Source organism: Xiphias gladius, chromosome 18 (genome assembly GCF_016859285.1).
Source record: "Xiphias gladius isolate SHS-SW01 ecotype Sanya breed wild chromosome 18, ASM1685928v1, whole genome shotgun sequence".
Taxonomy (NCBI): Eukaryota; Metazoa; Chordata; class Actinopteri; order Istiophoriformes; family Xiphiidae; genus Xiphias; species Xiphias gladius.
In genome coordinates, this window is record NC_053417.1 from 4234998 (window position 1) to 4256506 (window position 21509).

The 21509-nt window shown below is 39.9% G+C and overlaps 1 protein-coding gene across 1 annotated transcript in view; it reads left to right on the top strand.

Annotated features, from left to right (window-relative positions):
- Nucleotides 1–21509, top strand: part of LOC120804192 (kelch domain-containing protein 8B-like) — a 132025-nt gene that overhangs the window by 52876 nt on the left and 57640 nt on the right. The window contains exon 2 of the mRNA XM_040153467.1: nucleotides 19473–19637. Within this exon, the coding sequence (XP_040009401.1) occupies nucleotides 19473–19637 (165 nt within the window). The remainder of the gene's footprint in view (nucleotides 1–19472; nucleotides 19638–21509) is intronic.

Here is a 21509-nt window from a genome sequence, read left to right on the forward strand (position 1 = left end):
AGTGGAAAATAATTTGTTAACTACCAGCTGGCTACCTGAAATAGTGTCTTGCTGTAGTGTGTGATTTGTGTGTGAGAGAGAGACAGTGTATTGAAGCTGTGTGTTTTTGATTTTGTGCATAATTTTAAGCTTGTGACTGTGTGTGTACTTGCACGTATACTGTCATCTCATTTTCGGAACCGAACATTGTGTGCGGGGTGTAATGGGATGTCCGCCATGAGAAACTGAAAGGAGTGGCACTGTATGTAACATCACACTGGGACATAATCATGTCAGGAAAACAGCAGCTGGCTTGTTTGGGGGAGGACTACATTTACTGTTAACATAAGCTCTAATCTATGCAACAGAAATGAGACATGCTGATAGGTAGGTGTCAAACCATTTATCATTTCAATAAGGCAGTTCAATAAGGTAGTTCTGGGGCCCTGAGTGGCCTCTCTCTTTACTGCCCTGCCCTCACCCGGGGCCAAATTCAGTTTGAGGAGGTGATTTTAAGACATTTCAATGCCCCACAGTTGGGCATTGTTAAAAATTACAAATGCTGTTCAAAGTGTCTTATTTTAGCTGTTACTGAATCTCACTGAACCACTTTCTATATAAATCCATTTCTTTGATGTCACGTATTAGGAGAACATCTCTGTTTTTCATCTTTACATTTGTATGAACATTGCTGTACAAGCTTTGTTTACGCACTCAAGCTAAAAATGGCTTCCTGTGAAGCTGACACAAAGTTTGCCTTAGATGGAGAGCGGCATCCACTCTCAGCTACCAAAGAGACTCGGATGGTGACAAAGTGCAGATTCAGTCAGTGTTTGAAGTGTGTTCAAGGCTGTACTAGACGACAAGCGTGCAACATTCGTGATACTGTGCTGCAGTGAAAAACTGGCGAATACAGAGGACTGTTGTGCCTGCAGGGGGAGAGAGGACTAGCTAAAATGTCAGATAAAATTACACAATTCCTTTAATGAAGATCAAGGAGAATATTTAGATGGTTGACCGTCTAAAAAACTGCACAAGCTGAATGTTTAAACTCCTAATGTATCCCTGAGGCCTCCTCGGTCATCTAACAAAGATCTTCTAGCAGCCGCAGCTAATGGCACATTTTGACCAGTTCCAAAGAAGGATGACATTTGCAAGCTTCCCATTAATTTTCCATGTAATGTATGCATTATGGTAGTAGTGTGGTGATGCAGTCACATCGACTGCTACGCATTTGCATAAAGGTCCAGTCTATTTAATGCAATTCGGAGGGAAAGAAAATGACTTATGACTTTAAATTCTGGAATCTTGTGAAGAATTTTAAACTTTTTAGTTCAAAAGTTATAGGTACCATTTGGTGTTTTGTTTAGAAATGTATATATTTTTCCTCCCTTGCGAGTCTTTTGACTTTAGGAATGTAACACTGAATGAGCTGCTGAGTTTTTCAGGCTTTCCTTGAAGGAGCCTTGCCTTTTCATCCAACTGCTGCTGTATGAAGCATTTTTTGAATTATTTTGTGTGTCTCTGTGTTTTTAGGAGCTGTAAGAGCTCCTGTGGTTTGTGAGAATCCCAGCTATCTGTCTGGTCATGCTCCACTGTAGCGGTGGAGTTATGTTACTTCAGCGAAATCCTCAGCAGATCATTAGCTGACGATCCCATAAAAAATAAGCTTACCGGGGATAACACACCAGGGGAGCGGGCAACACTGTCAGACTCAGTGGAATAACACTGCTTACAATGGTATCGACAATGTACAATGTGCATCCTTTATTTTCTCAGAGATCAGCAAGTTTTACGGTATTTGCTCTGGAGATATTATTGGGAATTCAGTCTGATTTATTGGTCATTGTCTTTAGCCATTTGTTCCTTTCAGGCTTGTGGAGGGTTTGAGCCAGCATAACATGGAGATGACCTGGACTGTTTGCCAGTCTGTTTCAGGGCGAACAAGATTACTCACATTTATGAGCCATTTTGTGGTTCAACTTGCCTGGTCGGCATGTCTTGAGAGGAATAACTTGCCTACTCCACGGCTTTGATCACTTCTGAGTCATTGTGCTAACTGCTGCTTGAAAGTTTAAAAAGGCAGCGACTGCAAATTTAAAAGACAATTAAATGTCTAAATGCTGACTTCCTTGGATAGCACACTGAAGATGATGTCTAGCATAGTATTGTTGGAAAACAGATCATGAGTGATTATAGAATTTCCATTTCTCAGAGGAGACTTGAAGGTGATGTGAGGCGGCAGTGCTTTGAAACCTTTTTGAATCCCAGGAATGGCAGAGACAAATGTATCAGCACATGGATATTGAAGTTGATGACTGTTGTCAAGAGGCACTGACAGGTGCTCACCACTGCTTAGTAGATGAAAGCAGAATACGATTAGGCAGCTGAATGTGATTCAGGGTGTTTCTGTGAAGGACTGCCGCTCTCAGACCACCTTCCCTGAAGTAATATAAGTAAAAACAACCCAACTGTGCAAGCTGCAGTGTGTGTGTGTGTGTTGTTTTATTTGTAACACCAGAAGTCACACAGTGAAGTTCATACAAATGTCCTTGTGAAAGAGGTGGTGCTAGAAGCATAGTGACTACTCTCACTCACTATATGAACACAGGGCACACGTGCCAATCCAACGGGTGCTGTGGTAGCTCAGGCACCCACAGGGATATCATAATGTGTATACTTGTGTTAATATCTTTCTCCATCCAGTTCATTTTGTTGCTCAGGAGAACAATGTATACCATTCCATTTATACACACAGACGCAGTATGTTTTGCTGTCAAAGGAGACGGGTTGTCGCAGCCTCTTTGTGCCAGTGTTGACACCCGCAGAATGACAAGAAATGATGTTGTTTTGTCACTGTTTTTGAACCGTGCAAAGCAAAGCCGGCTGCCTGGCTTGCTGTGCCATCGCCCTCTCATCAGCCAGCTCAGCTCAGGCTACACAACACAATCACCGCTGTCACATCTGCAGAATGGGACAGGTCAGAGAAATTACAAAATGTGTGTGTGTATTTGTGTGTGTGTCTACATGGGGGGGGGGGGGGGGGGGTCCTGATAATGTGTCTATTAATGAGAGCAATACAGACAGGAAAATTATTACAGGCACAGACTGATGTAGAGTGTGTGCGTATGTCTGAGAGAGAGAGAGGGTGTGTTTCTCACTGCCGTAGCCTGTGCTATGCATCACTAAGCTGTCACTTTAGGTTAATCTCGCTACCTTGTGTATGACAACCAATGACATGCCTGCACAACATCACAGCCGGCTTGTCTCTGTATCGCAGCAGCATCATCATCATCATATTCATCACACAGGTAACACACACTTTCCGTGTTCGCTGACATGTATGGATCCTCACAGTTACCCTGTCTCTCGCTCATGTACACACAAATGAGCATGGCAGGTTTCACTCACACTCGCCTTTTAAGCTGTTTTTGCTTCATATCCTCTTCAGGTGATTAGCTCATGAAGGGTGGAGTGCATTTTCGACCAGGTACCTGTTTGCAAAGATTGTGTGGTAGATTAACCACCCTTAAGGCCAAATCTGACATTATTTTTAAGTAGATCAATTATCATCAGGTAAAAACTGGCCTTTTAGCATTGCTCTCATCACAGTTTATAACAAAACATTGGCTTAGAAAACACTAAAATGACGAACAAAACTTTGGCAGCTAAAGTGCGCACCCTTTAGTGACTTTTTTTCAAAACCTGTCCTCATTGTATTGCTGAATACACAGGCAGAATTTATTATTCTGTTTTTTTATAAGTCTGACAAATTAAAACAGCAATAAACAAACAGAGGCGCTCATCACAGGTACCCCCAATCAATTCAACAGTGGCTTTACAGGAAATCTGATTAGTGCAGTGTGCAGAAGGAAGTAGCAAATGGAGACTGTGGAGAGAAAGCAACTACACTGATAGATATCCATTAAAATGGTAAGGTGCTTTCAAGTAGGGCTGACCCGAATACCATTTTTATGGCTTCGAAGCCTCAGTAAGAATTGGGGGTGATCTTTGCAAATTTGGAAGTTATTCCAGACGCTTGACTTTTTCGACCTCCTGCTAGCATAGTTTTAACGTCTAAAGTGTCACATGATCACATGTCACTGTCAGTGTGAGTAATGTTAGAGGAGAGGTGTATCACACAAAACTATCACTAAAATTAAATGTCCTTGTCTGAGAATAACTAATATTAATGTTGATGCATAATGAATAATGTTGGATTGCTATTTCTTACTTTGTGCACTATTTGGGATTTTTGTGGTAATGCATATTTATTATTATTATTATTATTATTATTATTATTATTATTATTAATAATAATAATAATAATAATAATAATAATAATATTGATAGTAATGAAAAAAGAAGCATTCAAATACTGATTTGGACATCAATTACCCTGGCAACGGTAGAAGCTTTGAAACTTTGAGGCACTCGGGTCAGCCATAGCTTTAAGGTATTAATAACAGCAAGAAAGTGTGATTAGGCAGAATATATATAGGCAGGTCGCCACAGGCATTTTATTCTTAAGATAGCAGAAACGTCTTTCAGTCAGACTGCAATAAGGTTGTGTAATGGCAGCACATACAGGGAAATGTTTTGTAGAAGAAAAACATTTTCAGTGACAGTGGGCCTCATGCAGTAACATTTTCATACCTCTGATCTAAATCTCTCTCACATTTACATGATGCTTGCTTGTCTGGGTGCCAAATTCAGCAAGCTTGTAGTAAGTTGCAACGAGTTCATGAGATTTTGTCAGTAGCCTAATTAATGGCAAAAACTTGATATATAAAGTTACATGTTATGCTCATTCTGTATCGTTAACAAAAATGTCACCCAAGGGTAAAAAGAACTTCACATTCCAGGGCTTCAAGTCCTTCTGTCGGACATTATGAAAACATAAATTAAGCTGTGCCAAAAGCAAAGCGGTCCAAGACTTAGTACTGAGGCGGTCAAGGAGGCGTGAGAGTCATTAAGATGGATAGAAGAAAATCTGGTGATGTTACACTTTTGGGGTGTGATAACAGAGGATGTTGCTGTGGACAGCGACCTGCATAAACAACTATAAACAACTATACAACTATAAGAGTTGTGGAGGTGAATTTGTCACACCAAAATCCTAATTCCAATAAAATCTCATTAAAAAAAAAAAAATCTCAGTAAATTCACAAGGCATGATGCACTGATGCAGTGAGCAGAATATTAATTTCCTGTTGAGTTGTGTTTTACTTTTTCGTTTATATACTAGCTGATTTCGGTAACATAATTAAACACAGAAGCAATCAGATTAGAGGCCCACTCACACTGAAGTTCATCCATGAGTCCTTGTGAAATAGGCAGTGCTATACAGACTTAGTGATGCAGTGACTGCTCACAAAACTAGTTTGTGAACTACTATGGCTCCCGAGCTAACAGCTAACATGCTAGTGAACAGGCACTAGTCAGTCAGGATAGCTCTTCAAGCTTCTTTACTCCTTTGCATGTTATTGTTAGGATTTTACATCGTTTGATTTCAAGAGTTACTGAATAGGGCTAAAAAAAAGCCCTCCATGCAAGCTTGGTCACTAACAGGACAGAAGGGTTAAATGCGCCAAAACAAAAATGGTGCAAATTTGTGAGTCAAAGTTCACAAAAGGTGAACTTCCACAGATCTACCTTGCTCACGCAAGCTAATCTTCCAGTCACGGCAGTTCCATTGAAATGTATTGGTTTCAGAGCAGATTTTTGTCGTTTTAAATACTGGTTACCAGGCCTTAATGCATTTTAATTCTTAAATCAAGCATTTTTTCTAGTGCAGTAGTAGCAGTAAGCACAGTGGGGAGGATCAGGAAAATAAATGTTCTGGATGCGTTTATCTGCAGTGAGAAGAGATATTGCCAGATATCACAAAAAGCACTTTATCACTTGTCAGCTGAGATCGATGGCTGCTGCTGATGCTTCATTGTGAATCGGAAGTGGTTTTAAAATCAATGAGAATAAAACTGCTCTTGTTTACTTACAATGCACATGCAGGGTTACGAGAGATTTTCACATAGCACTGCCCCATTGTGCCTGCGTCTATTAAAAAGTTCAAGAAACGCAGAGTATGTGCTGTGTTCCTTCCCCTCGTTCCCTTCAGTTTTTGTGTTCACCTTTATATTAGACAATACTTAAGTATTAATTATAACGTTTTACATCCATGTAAATGCTAAAAAAATTTTAAAACATATTTTGCCACACCCCTCAGCTTGCTCCTGCTCACAAGACAAGAGTTTTCTCCTCCACCAATTTGTGTGTTGTTACAGTTACAATTTTAGCACCTGGCCAATTTTAAGCATGTGGCATTCAAACCAGTGAGACAGTGTAAGCTATAGGTTATAATATAGAGCAGAAAAGCTTGGTCTTGCACAAATACATTTCAACAGTGACACCATCATTTTTAAACTGGAAATGACTTGTTAACAAGTTCTCCTCCATTTTTGCCCACATCCCAAGTGAAATATTCAAAGATGTTATTTAGGGATGGCAATATCTGTCTGTCTGTAGGTGGATTTGTTTACCACATTGGTCCAGACTGAAATATGTCAGACTATTGGATGGATTTCCATTCTTGGGGCCCATTGGATGAGTCCCGATGACTTTGGTGATCCCCTCACTTTTTATCTAACAGCAGCAGGTTAAAGTTTTCACTTATCCTGTGAAACATCTCAACATCTAACAACTGGTTCAGCACAAAATGTTGTACAATGTGTCCTAATGACTTTGGTGATCCCAACTAGCGCCACCATAAGGTTGTCTTTGTTCTTTGACATTCTTCGGATGACCATGAAATTTGGTTCAGACATTCATGTTCCCTTCAGGATGAATTTTAATAACTTGAAGTGATCCTGTACCTTTTCCTGTTGTCTGGATTTCAATTTGTCCGATACTTTAGTTTATGACCAAATGCCTGCTAAACTAATGACATTCCCAGCAGCCTCAGCTGTACCTTGACTTTAGGAATAATTAGCAAATGTTAGCATGCTAACACTGTAGTACTGTTTTACTAGTACTCTTTTGTTGCCAGGTCTAGGGGAGTGATTTACTGCTTAGCCTGATGGCTTTACGAGCTAGTAAGAGGCCAGAAGTTACGCTAAATGCCTTGATTCCCAACAACAAGAAAAAGATCCCGGCCTTACTGTCATCATTTGAAGAGTCTAAGAGTATCAGATAAATTATGTAGACGATTTCCTACTTGTGAAATGATTCAGTCTTATTGGATATTGAAGTTGAAATGAGTTTTACATTTGTGTTTGGACAGGTCTGAAGAGAAGCAGAAGAATCAACACACACTAGTATCTTATGTTAAAAACTTAAAAACTCCTACCAGTTAGATGACCTTTCCCACTGAACGCTGTGATTTGAAGTGTTTATCAGGAGGTAATGGTCTGTTTGAGGTACACTGGAAGGGCAGTGTTAACACAGTACAGTATTGCTATATGTGTCTCTCTGAGGATACTAAATCCTAAAGCACCCTACAGCGCTCTGAGTGTGTATGATTGCAGTCGCAGTGGGAAACGAACCCTGGCAGCAGTAATTTTACTCTGTGTCTAATAAGCCTTACAGGGTACCAGTGTCTTTGTCACAGTAGCCTTAATTTTTATAGCCTTTCCCTGCTAGCAAACTTTGATTCCTGTCAAACCTAATATGATCTCTACTCAGTCACACTATGGACTACAATTGACTTTTTCCATTGGGCTTCAAATCAAAAGCTAATTTCCTGAGAGCCGGATTTCTTAAACCAGTTTGAGGTGTAAAGTGGACATGGGCTCACTGCTGCCAGGTCCCCAAATAACAAGAGCAGTAAAAAGCTTAACGAGCCCAGTAGCCACAGGCAGGTACAGTAATTAGGATTTTGAATCCCTGCCTATTATTTTTGGAGCATAGCAGGTTCAATACTGACATATGCATCATTTATTTAAAAAAGAGACTTGAATGTCAGTAGATGCAAAAGTAAAGGATGAGGTGGTAAGAAAAGGTTTTGCGCTGCAAGATTGTGAGTTAAGTAAAGCAGGGAGCATGAAGGAAAGTGAAGGAAATGGAAAGGTCAGGAAGGAACAGCTTCCTGTGAGCTGATTAGTCCAGAGGAGAGTCCTGAGAGGAGTGAACTTGTAACTTTAAAGTTATTTGTTTTTGTCACCTTTGGCCGTTGCTCTTTCAAAATGACTTGTTTCAAACTGTTTCTAATACGTCATTAGGCAGTGTGGCCAACTTAACTCCTCTGTCGCTAGATTTACTAACTTTTGACACCTTTCAGTGACTTTTTTTCCAAAAAAGGACCTAGTGACAAATCTAGCGACTTCTTGGGCAAACCTTAGCTACTTTCCGTAAAAGAGAGTCACCAGTATTGCCCCACAAGCGCAAGGTTGGGCCTTCCCTCCGCAGGCACACCTCTCTATGCATCTCATTCATTTGACCTCAAGGCCGGCATCGACGTGTACGAGCCTCTAACTTCCTCTCCGAGTGATCGTTTTACAGGTTAATAGAGCCGAAATCACAGCACAGCCATTGTCTTTAACCTATGTGTAAGGTGATTATGTCAGATGACGTCTCGGTTATAAAATCAGGATTTTAGCGGTGCAGAACAGCAGCTTGGAAATGGCTCAGAAGTTACTGCTGGTTAACATGTAGTATTAATGGACCGTGTTTCAGTCACTATTTCATACTTGTTCCGCTGTCAGGACAGGAGGAGCGGAGGATCGAACTGCCAACCTTGCCAATAGTGGACAACCCGCTAATTATCTGTTAATTACCGATTAGCATGATACCATGATAACTAAGATAGTGAACATAAGCGAGGCTTTAGACTCTTGCACTCTATACGTTCAAGAATCTGAAAGATTCTTTAATCCTTTTCCAGTTTTCCTATTTTTAGTTATCGTTTCAGTAAACATATATATTACCCCAATGGGCCACAAGGGAATTTTAGTCGTTTTGGGCTGACTCTTTTTTTCTCATTCAGTAGTTGCCCAAAAAGAGAAATATGAGGATTTAAAGATCAGATTTCAGGGGATTCGAGATCACAGATTTTGTGCTTCTGTGAATCTATCCAATGCATTTATGAATGTGTGTTGTTCTGTTATGCTATGACCAACAATGTGAACAAACTAACACTTACATTCAGCACTGTGTAAGTCAGCACACAACATAACTAATACTGCCTATCTGTACCCGTCATCTATATGTAACCTTTGCAGCTGGCCTTGTGGCCCCTGTAGATAATACCCTGAGACCTTAGAGAGAAGATAAAGAATCAGTGATGTTCAAAAAAGACAAAGAGCAAAAAAAACCCCAAAAAAAACAAAACCCTGGAGGTCTTGCAGGATTTTATATTCTTGCATTTTTGTGTTGTATGTGAGAAGTAAATTAAGTACACTCAGTAAAATATAATGCTGTCATCATGCAGAGTGAGTGATCATTAAATGTTTAAAATCATTCTTTTGATATGGTGACATACGTTATATATCTGTCTGCCTGTCTGACACCACTTTCCCATCACTTCAATGTGAAAGTGGTGGGAAAGTGGTCTCAGACTTTTGGAGCCCATTGTACAATCTGCTGTGTGCTTCCATAAGCTATTCCTGTCAAGTCCACATGCTGCATGAGGAGAAAATAGATTTAACACTTAAACTGTTGCAGCAGGTCTGTGTTCTCACTATTAAGATGGCCAACTGAAAGGAAGCTGCTTTCAACTCTGATCTGCCTCTAGTATGAATCTGAACTCCGTGTGTTAAACCTGTTTCTTTGGCTGAGTTCTTCAAGTCAGCTAATACACTTTGATCTTTTCCTTCCCTAGGGTGGTCTTCGGATGGAGGATTTGACGGGACTATCGATTGACCCTTAGTCTCACTAAAAAGGGCATTGTGATTGTTCCAAAAAACACCTTTACTATTGACCCCCTGTGTGAGTGTGTGTATGTGTTACACAAAACCTACAGTACAGTGTGGCTGTACATCAGTCATTCTCCATCCGACTCCTTTGCCCCAGACTCATGAATGATTGAACAGTACATTTGGCTCATCCTTGAAAAAGAAAGACATAAGGAAGGAGAAAAAACAGAAAGAAAATGAAAAGAAAATGAAGGAACAAAGGAAAAGAAGGAAGGGAAGACAGAAAGAAGGAAAGAAAGACCAAAAGAAAAGAAGGAAATAAGGAAAGATCAAAAGGAATAAGAGAGGAAGGAAAGTAGGAGAGAAAAAAACTAATGAAGGATCAAAAGAAAGAGAAAGGGAGTCTGACTCATCTTTCCTTCTGTGTGAGGACAATTGATCCTCCTAAAGATAAGACACCAGCCCCTCTCTCCCTCAGTCCATGAGTTGTGCATAGTGACTGTAGTTAGTAGCAGGCTGGAGAGTTTTATTGATCAATTATTGACGAGTGTTCATTAGGAGGAGTGCAGTGCCCTTTAAATGTCGCTGTGGGAGATCGTCTTCAAACTTTCACAACAGCGGTAAGGACTGTCATTACAGGAGCATGGGACAACCCCCCCCCCCCGGCAGTACTGCCCTTGCAGCACAGGCGATGAGTAGCGATTTTGTGTACATCATTAGAGTACACCCCAGGTTCAGTAATTGTTAAGTGGATTGTTGAATAAGAACTACTAATGTTTTGTTTTTTTACATTTTTCTCTTTGGAAGCCCTTCAAATCCCTTCTTTACTTCTTTGAATTGCCTTTTATCCACTTAACTTTTGTGTCGTGACTTTGGATATTGAACCCTTCATCAAAGTGCAGCTCCATATCTTAGCTGTTTAGATCTTTGTTAATTTCCTCTTAACACGCCTGTTGTACACTTTGTGAATTTTTAATTTTGGTTTAACTTTCCCTCTTTCATGTGAAACCCTGGATCTTAGAAATTATATTTACATGCTGCTAAATTGCAACAGCAAATATTTTTTGGCAGAAATGTAATGCATCTAGTATTTCACCGTCATAGCTAAGAAACATTTTTAATTAGCGTTTCTGCAAAGTTACTAAAGTTTTTTGATGCAGATATGGTAGATATCTGCGACAATAAATATAAGCTATTGATATACTGTGCTGTTAGATGCTGGTGGGTATGTACAGTGTACTGTATGTTTGGTTTGTTGATGTTTAATCTGTTTGAGTGATCCCATGAGAGACAGATCATATACAGTAAATGACCAGACAAAAATAAAACTTTCACTCATTCATTTGAATGTATCTGCAAAATATTCACTGACAACAGGTTCTCTTTGCTTTTCTACAACATCCAGTGTTGCAATACAGTATCTGCTCATAGCAACTAAATTGTGATTAGCATGTTTATGGTATAAGCTGTGACTGCACTTGGTTAAGGTTAGTGAAAGATCGTGGTCTTGGTTAAAAACTCAAGAAGTTAAAAGTGACTTTAACATCTAACCAAAACTATGATCTTTGCCTAAACTTACCCAAAGTGCTTTGTTACCTAAACCTAACCGCTAGATGTGAACTCAGGACAGACCCTCTGTTGTCAGGTTCCTGCACTTAATAATACAGCTCATTTGCAATAGTAAAACATATGCATTACATTTTTATCAACATAACAAGGAATTTACACCAAATGTTTCTGCATATTCATAATAAGATAGCCAATGCTAACTTTAAGCAAAAGATGGGACACACAGACCAAAACTATGATCTTTCCTTTACCTTAAGGTTTCCCTTACCTGATTTAGTATTGCTAAATTAGTCCCTAGTGTTGTCAGTATCACTTTTGGCTGTTGCTATAACCGAATTACCTGCAGGTATCACTGTTTCTTCTAGTATCACATTAAGTACTTTATTCATGGTACAGGAAAACCCAGAGTCAACTGAGCCAATTGATAACCAGCTTCATGATACAGGATTATCCAGGATGGCCAATGTTAAGCTCACAGCAGCCAGGTAATGAAAAGATATGGGTATGTTGAACTTGCTCTGTAGTACAGGCCTCAGCTGACGATGACGGATTGGCCCCCAGGTTTGTTTTGCTCTGAAGTAATTTTTCATTAAACAAGTTTCTGTGAGATCCCAAGTCCCTGGAATCGCCACTCTGAAACGTTTTAGTATAAACTGGGTCTTGACACATCACCAGATGACTCAAGACTGAGTCATCTGGAGTTACTGCTTTGTGAAAAAAACTTATTCTAGTGAATGCTCCCCAGGCAGCAATTACATTTCTTTCAAAACGTATTTGGCAAAGCAGATTAATAGCATACTGAAAATGTTATTTTGTAGGTTTGGAAAATTCGTCCTCATCTTCTGCTATCATCTTCTTTCTCGTGTTAGTGTGCTTAATCCAGACTGAGCCTGGCTTCATGAAGCCTATAAAAATAGGAGCACTGGTCCAATGATTTGTCACCAGTCAGATTATATAAGCGCTCTACTAACCTCACTGCCACTTAAGAGGCCACCAGAGTGTCAGTAAACAAATGTTTCAAAAGTAAGCAAAACGCTTTGAAACACATGAAGCTTTTAAGGCAAGCTTAATGATTTAATAGTCTTTAGAAAGGACTAAGCTATGTTATAATGTACTCCAACTGGTCGATTAAACAGAGTGAATGGACAAACTAATTGAATGTAAATCCAAATGATATTCTGCAGGGAACAAATTTACTCCTTTTATTTATTTATTTTTTCAGCTTTACATTAAGCTGGTTGGAGACATCTGCCTGAAGGAGAGAGGAGAGCAAAATGTGACAATTATAAGAGTGTAAAAGACAGAGTAAAGGACTAAATATTAATTATTAGATAATTATTAATTTTTATTCAGGTATTGATGCCTCTGACTTTAGCTGTTTAACCGTATCGTCCTCCTTTTTCCTCTAAGTGCAATAATTAGATTGATTGTACATGAACATGATTTCATGCAGCATGCAAAATATTACCTTTCAAACCAAAAGTACACTTAAATTATTCTAATTATAATGTGATGATTGATTAATGTTGTGGCTGTTTAGTGTATAACAGTTCCACATTTTCTGTAATTTCTGCTCTTTCTTGCATTCTGTGGTGTTACTGTAGCAGAGCATCCGATACCGGGGCTTTATTATGGGGGGATGCAAATGGACAAGGAGTAATGAAAAACAAGATGAGAGGGAAGGATAAAAGGATAAAATGATAGACAAGAGAAAAAAGAGGCTGAGATGGGGAGGATGGAGCAGTCAATTAGACTGAATGGCAGAAAGAGGAGATGGCAAATGATGAAAGTAAAGTAAAAATAGCGGTGAGAGTAGGATTCAGGGTCAAAAAAAGATAACAATAGGCTGCAGGATATCAACAAGGCAGGGACACAGACAGAGTGTGGTGAAAAATGTGCTGTAGAGGAATCAAAGCAATGGAGAAAGACAGAAATATAAAGCATAACTAATATTTAAGAAGACACATATATCCGCTTTAACCTTCATATCCGCTGATACTGCTGCATTTTCCGGTTTTGTGCATCATTGTTTTTAATCACTTGTGTGGTCAGTACAGGACGGTATGAGCCTATTTTGTATAGAGATGTATTTATTATTACTTAATTCCAGGTAGTGACTGAGGGGTCTGTCTTTGATTGGTGACAGACTTTGTTCACCAAGCACCAACCTTCCAAACTGCCGCCCAATAATAACAGTCTGTGGGTTACGCTGTGGTTGTCATGGAGTCTCCCGGGGTGACGGGCAGAGAATAGAGCACTGTTTCCTTAATTAGAGGAGATTGTGCATGATAAGACCGAGGCTGGGCCAAAAGGGCAAGAGCACACACAGGCATAAACACACACTCACACACACAGGCAGCAACTATGAGATGCTGCCGGTCAAAGGTAACAGTGTGGGTGGACAGTGAATGTCAAGCATCTGCAGTCACCCAAAACACAGTCCAGATTGGTAGATATTTATCATCATGTCACACTGTCAGTAATTCCAGTTTAATACAAAGCTGTACCCTCATATTACTTTACAGGGGCATAGGTTGGGTTTCAAATGTGGGGGGACGCAATGAAGTTAGAGGTTTTTCAACCAAAGAAATAAAAACAAAGAATGTGAAAATAAGATATTTCCTGCATTATCTACATTTATATCAGTCTAGCAAGTAACTTAACATAAATATTTTTGTCAGGTGGTGAAAAAAAAACAATGGCAGGATAACAAAAATTTTTCCCACACTTGCTGATAATGTTTTACATTTCCATCTTTACTACAAAAACCACTATTGTCATTTTTAATTTTCTTATCTTTGATTGATGGTTAATTATAGAAGAATATTATATACATCTTGAGAAGAATATTAACAGTAAAGTTGGGCTTTTCCTTCACAGGCACAGCTCTCTATGCATCTAATTCAACTGACTGCAGCTGACTGATGTGAATGAGCTTCTAACTTTCTCTTTGAGGGATCATTTGACAAGTAAATATAGCCAAAATCATAGCACAGCCATTGTCTTTAACCTAAAGACAATAAACAGTTTCATTGGGATTCAGCTGTATTAAATTACTGTATATGTAATCACATAAATTAGGAGAGCAAACAAATAAGGTTGGTCATGCCATATACTAGGTTCTGACCTAGTCTTGTTTTTTTTTTAAATACAGTATCCACGGTTTTGTGCTCTAGGTTTTTATCAATTATTCTGCTCTTGGTGATACTTGTTCGATAGGTTTAAACTTCCATTTCCGAAACTACTTTAGTTTAATTCTCTTTCCTCTGTTGTTTTTTACAGTGGGCAAAACAGCATAACGTAGTTCAACTTAAAGGTAACCCAGGGCATATTTGACCACTAGTAGTGCTATAGAGAAATGTTATTATGAGCGACTCCCCATTTTGTTCGTATTTAGTACAGGTTTGTGAGCATGTAGGTTGCAATATGTATTCCTGGCTATGGTTTCATATTATTCCACTGGTTGGTGGAGGTAATATACCAAAAGTGGAGCAATGCACCAGCAAAGGCAGGGAGGAAGAAGCTAGTAAACATGATTTAAACACTGCAGGTTCGAAAATACTCAAAAAATCTGCTTTGTAAATGTTTTCTTAGGAAAGAAGAAACAGAAAAGGCTTTAGCTTGCTGGTAGGGACGGAGCTGTAGACTGGTCATACCACTGTAACACATGTAGACTGGATGAGCAAACTCCCGCAACTCCTCTACTAAGGGTGAAGAGTTGGTCAACGGTTCTAAACCCGGGTCAGAGTCTGCGCTGGATCGGAAGTTCGACAGTTGGAGCCTCTTTTCCAGCACCCTGCCATAAGCTTTTCCGGGGAGGCTGAGCAATGTGATACCCCGATAACTGGAGCAGACCCTCTGGTCTCCTTTTTAAATATAGGAACCACCACCCCGGCCGGAACTGTCCCCAACCACCATGTGGCATTGAAGAGGTATGTCAGCCAAGACAACTCAACAATGTCTAGAGCCTTCAGCATCTCAGGGCAGATCTCATCCATACCTGGCGCCTTGCCGCCGTGGAGCTTTTTGAACACCTCAGTGACCTTTTTCCAGAAATATGAGTGAGGCTTCCACTGAGTCTTCAAACTCTGCCTCCTTCTCAGAGGACATGTTGGCTGGGTTCAGGAGTTCCCCAAAGTGCTCTTTCTACCAACTGACGATATCTCCAGTCAGAGTCAGCAGTTCTCTTTCATCGCTGAACAAAGCTAGGGCCAAGCCCTGCTTTTGTTCCTGAGTGGTCTGATGATTTTCCAGAACTTCCTTGAAGCAAACTGAAAGTCCTTCTCCACAGCCTCTCTGAATTCCTCCCACACCTGGGTTTTTGCATCCGTGATTGCACAACCCCAGCCACAGCCGCAGTCTCTCTGTCCCTCCATTACCCATCTGCTGCTTCAGTAGACCCCTTGAAGCAGCTGATGACACTCACCTGAGTGTCAAAGACATATGGCCGCAGATCGGATGGTATGATCTCGAAGTCGATCATCTTAGGCCTAGGGTGTTCTGGTACCAAGTATAATTATGAACCACCCTATGCTCAACCATAGTGTTTGTTATGGCGAATCAATGACAAGCACAGAACTCCATCAACAAAACACCACATGGGTTAAAATGAGGCAGGTCATTCCACTCAATCACCTACCTCCATCATTAGCATTGAAGTCCACCAAGAGGACTATAGAGTCATCAGATAATGCCCTCTCCAGGACCCAGATACTCAGAACAGCTGTTTGGTAAATAAACACAACCAACAGTCAGAGCCTTCCTCCCAGCAACTTGCAGGGGCATGGAGGTGACCCTGTTGTTCTCCAGGAAGAACTCCAGCACAGCGGCACTCAGCTGGGGGCTCATAAATATCCCGACAGCCACCTGATGCTTCACGCCCTGGGCAACTCCAGAAAAGGTCCATCCCTACTCAAGGAGTTTGATGACATTCAATGTTCCTAGGACCAGTCTAAGATGCCAGCGATTGACACGCCCAGGTCCCAGACCTTGCCTGCCATCCAGCTTGTGTTGCACCGGACCCAGATTTCTATCTCAGCAGGTGGTTGGCCCACAGGGTGGCAGCCCCATGTCATTTTTTGGGCTGTGCCCGACTGGGCCCCATGGGTCAAGGCTCAGCCTTTAGACACTCGCCAGCAAACTCCCCTCCCAGGTCTGGGCAAGGTGACACAGTCCTGCAAAAATGGGTACAATGTAATTCCATTGAAGATGGATGAAAGTGTTGCGTACAAACTGCATCTCGTGATTTAATACCTGATAAAAGCCAAACTTCCCCCAGAGAACATGTTTAAAGGAAACTTTTAGATAACCAAGCGCTTCTCTGGTTGTCCAAAGGCTTTTTTCGACATTTAATCTCAGTGAAAACAGACTCATTTGATTGTACATGGAAAGGCTTATCATACTACTGTGACAAAGGAGCATTTGGAAGTGTAAAAGCTCAAGTAAAAGCAATTTAGTTTGACAGACACTTGACAGTTATTTTCTTTGTGCTGTTTTGAATTGGTTCAAGCACAGAAACAAATCCTGCATGGGAAGTAATTCTCTCTATTATAGACACTGACTTATACACACATACACACTGTTTATTGTTGCTTATTCTACTTTATTTCTCACTATTATAAATTCTATCTATCTTCCACTTCACACACACACACACACACAAACACAAACTGACACGCAGAAGCTTCTATTTCCTGAAGACTGGTAGTCACTTCATTTTTTTCCTCGTCCTCGAAATCCTTCATGTGTCGAACTTTTATGTTTTCTATAAAGCAATTTTGACAGTTTCGTAATTACATTTTATGATAGTGACCACCCTTTGACATTTAGAAAGATACCTATAAAATTATAATGATACCTTTTTCAGTAAACTGTCTTCTTTATTGCTTCGAATGAGGCAATTCGGCAAGAAACCACTGAATCCTTACAGTTCATTCCTCGAGGGTTTTTAAAGTTTTTTACTTACCTTTTGCAGTGGGGATATAGACAATGGGCCTAATGCGAGAACCACTTGTACGAACAGAGTTGTTCTGGAGTGGCACATATGAGAGATTTAAGAGAATTTGTCATGTTCACCAATTTTCTCATTTTCAGAATTTTCTCTTATGTTTGGACAAAATTTATGATTGGTCCAGAATGTTGAATGAATCACATACAGACACTCTTGACTTTGAGATGAGAATCACAATATTAACCAGAATGATTTTGGATTTAACAATTTTACTGCAACTAACTAATATAAAAATAAATTATTGAAATAAACTTTTTACAGTATCAAGTTTTAGATCAGAACAGTTTTTCTCTTCACTCTATATGGGTTATATATTAGCAAACTCACATCAGCTTTGTCCGTTGCTTCAGTTAGCTACACAACAGTTACACCAGGCAGTTAGTAGGTTTAGATATTTAGTAAAGACTAATCTCTACGTAAGAAGTTTGTGGTGGAACCTGTTTTAATTTAGAGATGTGTAAAACTCCACTTAAACACTTATGTTAGAACCAGGCTAAGTTTGAACTTACAAACAGCTGGTGCAACCACATTACAAATCGTCACAATTCAGGGGCATCAATTGCGCTAATGAGCAAATCTCATTAATGTGAACCTTCTCAAGTACTTGTGGTATTCATTAAGTTGATGTGAGCAATTTATGAAGAGTTTGTGCCGTTATTAAGGTTTTTCTGAAACAGACATGGAACACTTGTAAGAGCAAACCTCACAGAAAAAAGTAAGACAGATTTAGGATAAGAGAAATTGTTGTTACATGAGGCCCAATGTAATTTACTGTCAAGATCTTTCTTTGGTGTTCCTCTGATCTTTCTGCTAGCACCACTTTGAGGTTGACATATGTGGTTTGGAGTTAAATATTTAACTGTTTTATGGGTTATCATACAATTTGATGCACACATTAAAAGTCTTTGTGAACTTTGGTGATCCCCTGACTTTTCACCTAGCACTGTCAGGTCAAAATTTCAGTTCGTCCAGTACTTTGGTTTCTCTCTTTTACAGTTTGGTTTTCTTTATAATGATCATTACAGCCTTTACCTCAACCTTACCTTAACCTTAAACATCACAAATGAATGCCTAACCCTAACCCTAACCTAAAAGTAATTGTAATTTTTTTCCCCACGATGACACGAATCCCAATGGGTTACACACACACCCACGCACACATACACACACATATATACATATATACACATACATCTATTTCACAATTATGCTCCACCCCACCTCTCCACGTGCATGAATTGGACATACTTTATGTGATAAAAATGTCCTTGCTGTGTCAATTATTTTATGTTATCAGTAAAATTGGATTTACTCAGTGAAAAACCCCGGACTACTTGGCAATCACGCCTGAGTTGAGCTGCACTCTGAGTGACAGATTTATTATTGCTTTATTCTTCACAGTTTAAGTCACAGCTCCATACTTCTGTCATCTGTCTGGGTGACTGAGATGCTCACCCCCTCTCCCTCCTCTTCCTCTCCCTCCATGTCTCTCAGCTTCTCTCTCTCTCTTTTGCTCATTCAGATTTACATTGTCACAACTTTCAGAGTGCTAATGGGCTATTGATCTATAATACTGTTCGCTCTTCTCCTCTGTCCTTCCATTTCATCTTTTCCTCTTTTTCCTTTTTCTCCCCCTGCAGTATTTTAGCAGGAACACCATGTTTGCTTACTCAGCACTTTTCCTCTCTTTCCTCTCTCTTGCTACTCTGTATAGTCTAATGACACTGCAGTAGTTGGGAATGTTTGCGTGTCCTCGTGGAAAAGCCATTCATGGGTCATCCGGGCATAAATACTACAGGTTGTTTGGATGACTGTAGACGGATGAGACAAATAGTGGACATGACAGCTACAGCAGAAATGGCGGGACAAAAGGGCTGCGTGATGCATCTTTTTCTCTGGCACTTTGGAGAGGTGTTTGCACCATTTTTCCTCTATTTACCTCGCATTACCTGGCTGCAAGGTTGAGTGACAAGTTTATTGATCACAATGTTGCACCAAGAGAGTAAATGATAAAAAGCTCTGTAAAAGCTGTGTATTTACAGTTTCTGTCCTGTATGTCTCTGCAGATGGGAAGGTGTATGCGTTGGGGGGTATGGGAGCAGACACCACACCACAGGCCCTGGTGAGGGTTTATGAGACAGAGAAGGACCAATGGCAGCTGATGACCTCCATGCCCACGCCGCGGTACGGAGCCACACCCTTCGTAACAGGAAACAAAATCTACATGTTAGGTAGGACATGAGATCTCATCGTCTTCTTTCTCTCTTTTTATCTTTTCATATCTCAGTATGTCATTCACCAACACTATCTGCTTCTATCCCAGTGGTTCCCGGGCTTTTTTAAACCATGAGACCCCCTCATCGAGACTGTTCTTCCCCATGTCCACCCCCACAACGTCGATACGTTAGCAACGTGCAACCATTTCAGCTACAGATGAGACCGCGGTCATCTGTTGTCATGATTTATTTTGACAAACCAACAAAGTAAATAATACTATGGGACATACTGTACGTGTATGAACATCAATATATTTTACTGCAGATTAATATTCAGCTTTAAACAGTGCATAAAAATATTCACAAATAACACATTAAATGTATTTATTTTGTTTTTTTGAAACGTAAATTTATCTTACAGTATTAGTTTTGAGCCACCACTTTGTGGAAGACTGAAATATCTCTTTTAGATAAATTGTCATGTAATTTGGCACAAACATTCATGGTCGCCAGATGATCAATCCAGATGACTCTAGTGATGCCCTGACTTTTCATCTAGCGCCACCAACAGGTCAAAGGTTTCAGTTATCCAACGATATAATATTTTAACATATACCTGATGGATTAGTACCACTTTTTTTTCAGACATTCATGGTTCCCAGACGAAAAATCGCAGTGACTTTGGTGATCCCTAGACTTTCTCTCTAGTGTCACTGCGAGGTTCGCATTCATGCTTTCTAGAAAATGTTAGCATGCTAACAAGCTAATCTAAGATGGTGAACATGGTTATTTCACCTTCTAAACATCAGCATGATAGCAGAATCATCGTGATCATGTTAGCATGCTGACGTTCATGTTAGGTCAAAGTGCCTAAGTAAATGCTAACAGAGCTGCTAGCATGGCTGTAAATTTCAGTCTTGTTTGAGGACAAAAACACGCACAGAGAAACACCTGACTTCATGCGTGGATTCTGTTTTTTATTTAATCCCTTTTGTCACTTGTATTGCAGCAAAGCTACATTTGGTAGGATCTGCCTTTAGATGAGGCAGCTATAAGCCAAATAGCTTTCACTGTACAGTCTGATTGTAGCCAAGATGTATCAGCATTTCTTTGTGGTGTATTTAAAGTAACAATTCTTTCTACTGCTTGCTCTGACAGTCGATTTTTCTGTGTTTCTAGAAAACTCAAGTGCCGTTGAGCAGGTTGCATTACTACAGCAACCATAACCGTGAGATGTTGTCACCATACTTAGCTGGGGCAAAACCCTATAATCAGTAGGGATTTTAATACTGTTATTTTGGTGGTTTTTGGTATTTCTTTAGCTAATGTTATTTTCACCTTGTTTTATGGTTAAATATTATTAAACATGTTTAGTTTTTAAAAAAGGAAAGAAACAAATCTTGCAGCACCTTTGGGAATCACTGTTCTATCCCACTACTTACATCTGCCTTTCCTTTCTTTCATGTAGACCCAAAGTCTCTCTCATAATACATGAGAGTTCAGTTTTAGGGATTGTGCAAAGAGAGGAGAGGCGAGGTCACTTTCTCAATGACATTCCCAAAAAGGGACATATATGTTCAGTGCAGATCCTGTGCTTTGTGTTTCCCTCTGAGGATGATTGTTATCCAGTCATTTTCCATCCATGATCAGAGGTCACATTTGTTCTCTTTGGTAGGCTCATTGACACTTGGGTAAAAGTTCACAGCACTGCTGAGAGAGAAATTGGAATCGCACATGACAGGGTACAACCATTTTACCCCACTAAATAAGCATTTTGCAAACAAATGAATCACTTTCACTACACACTACAGGCAACAACACAGTCCACATCCAGCACAAAGTAGCTTTAACCTCTTTAGAGAAGGAACTCTGGTCATTTCCATTTCC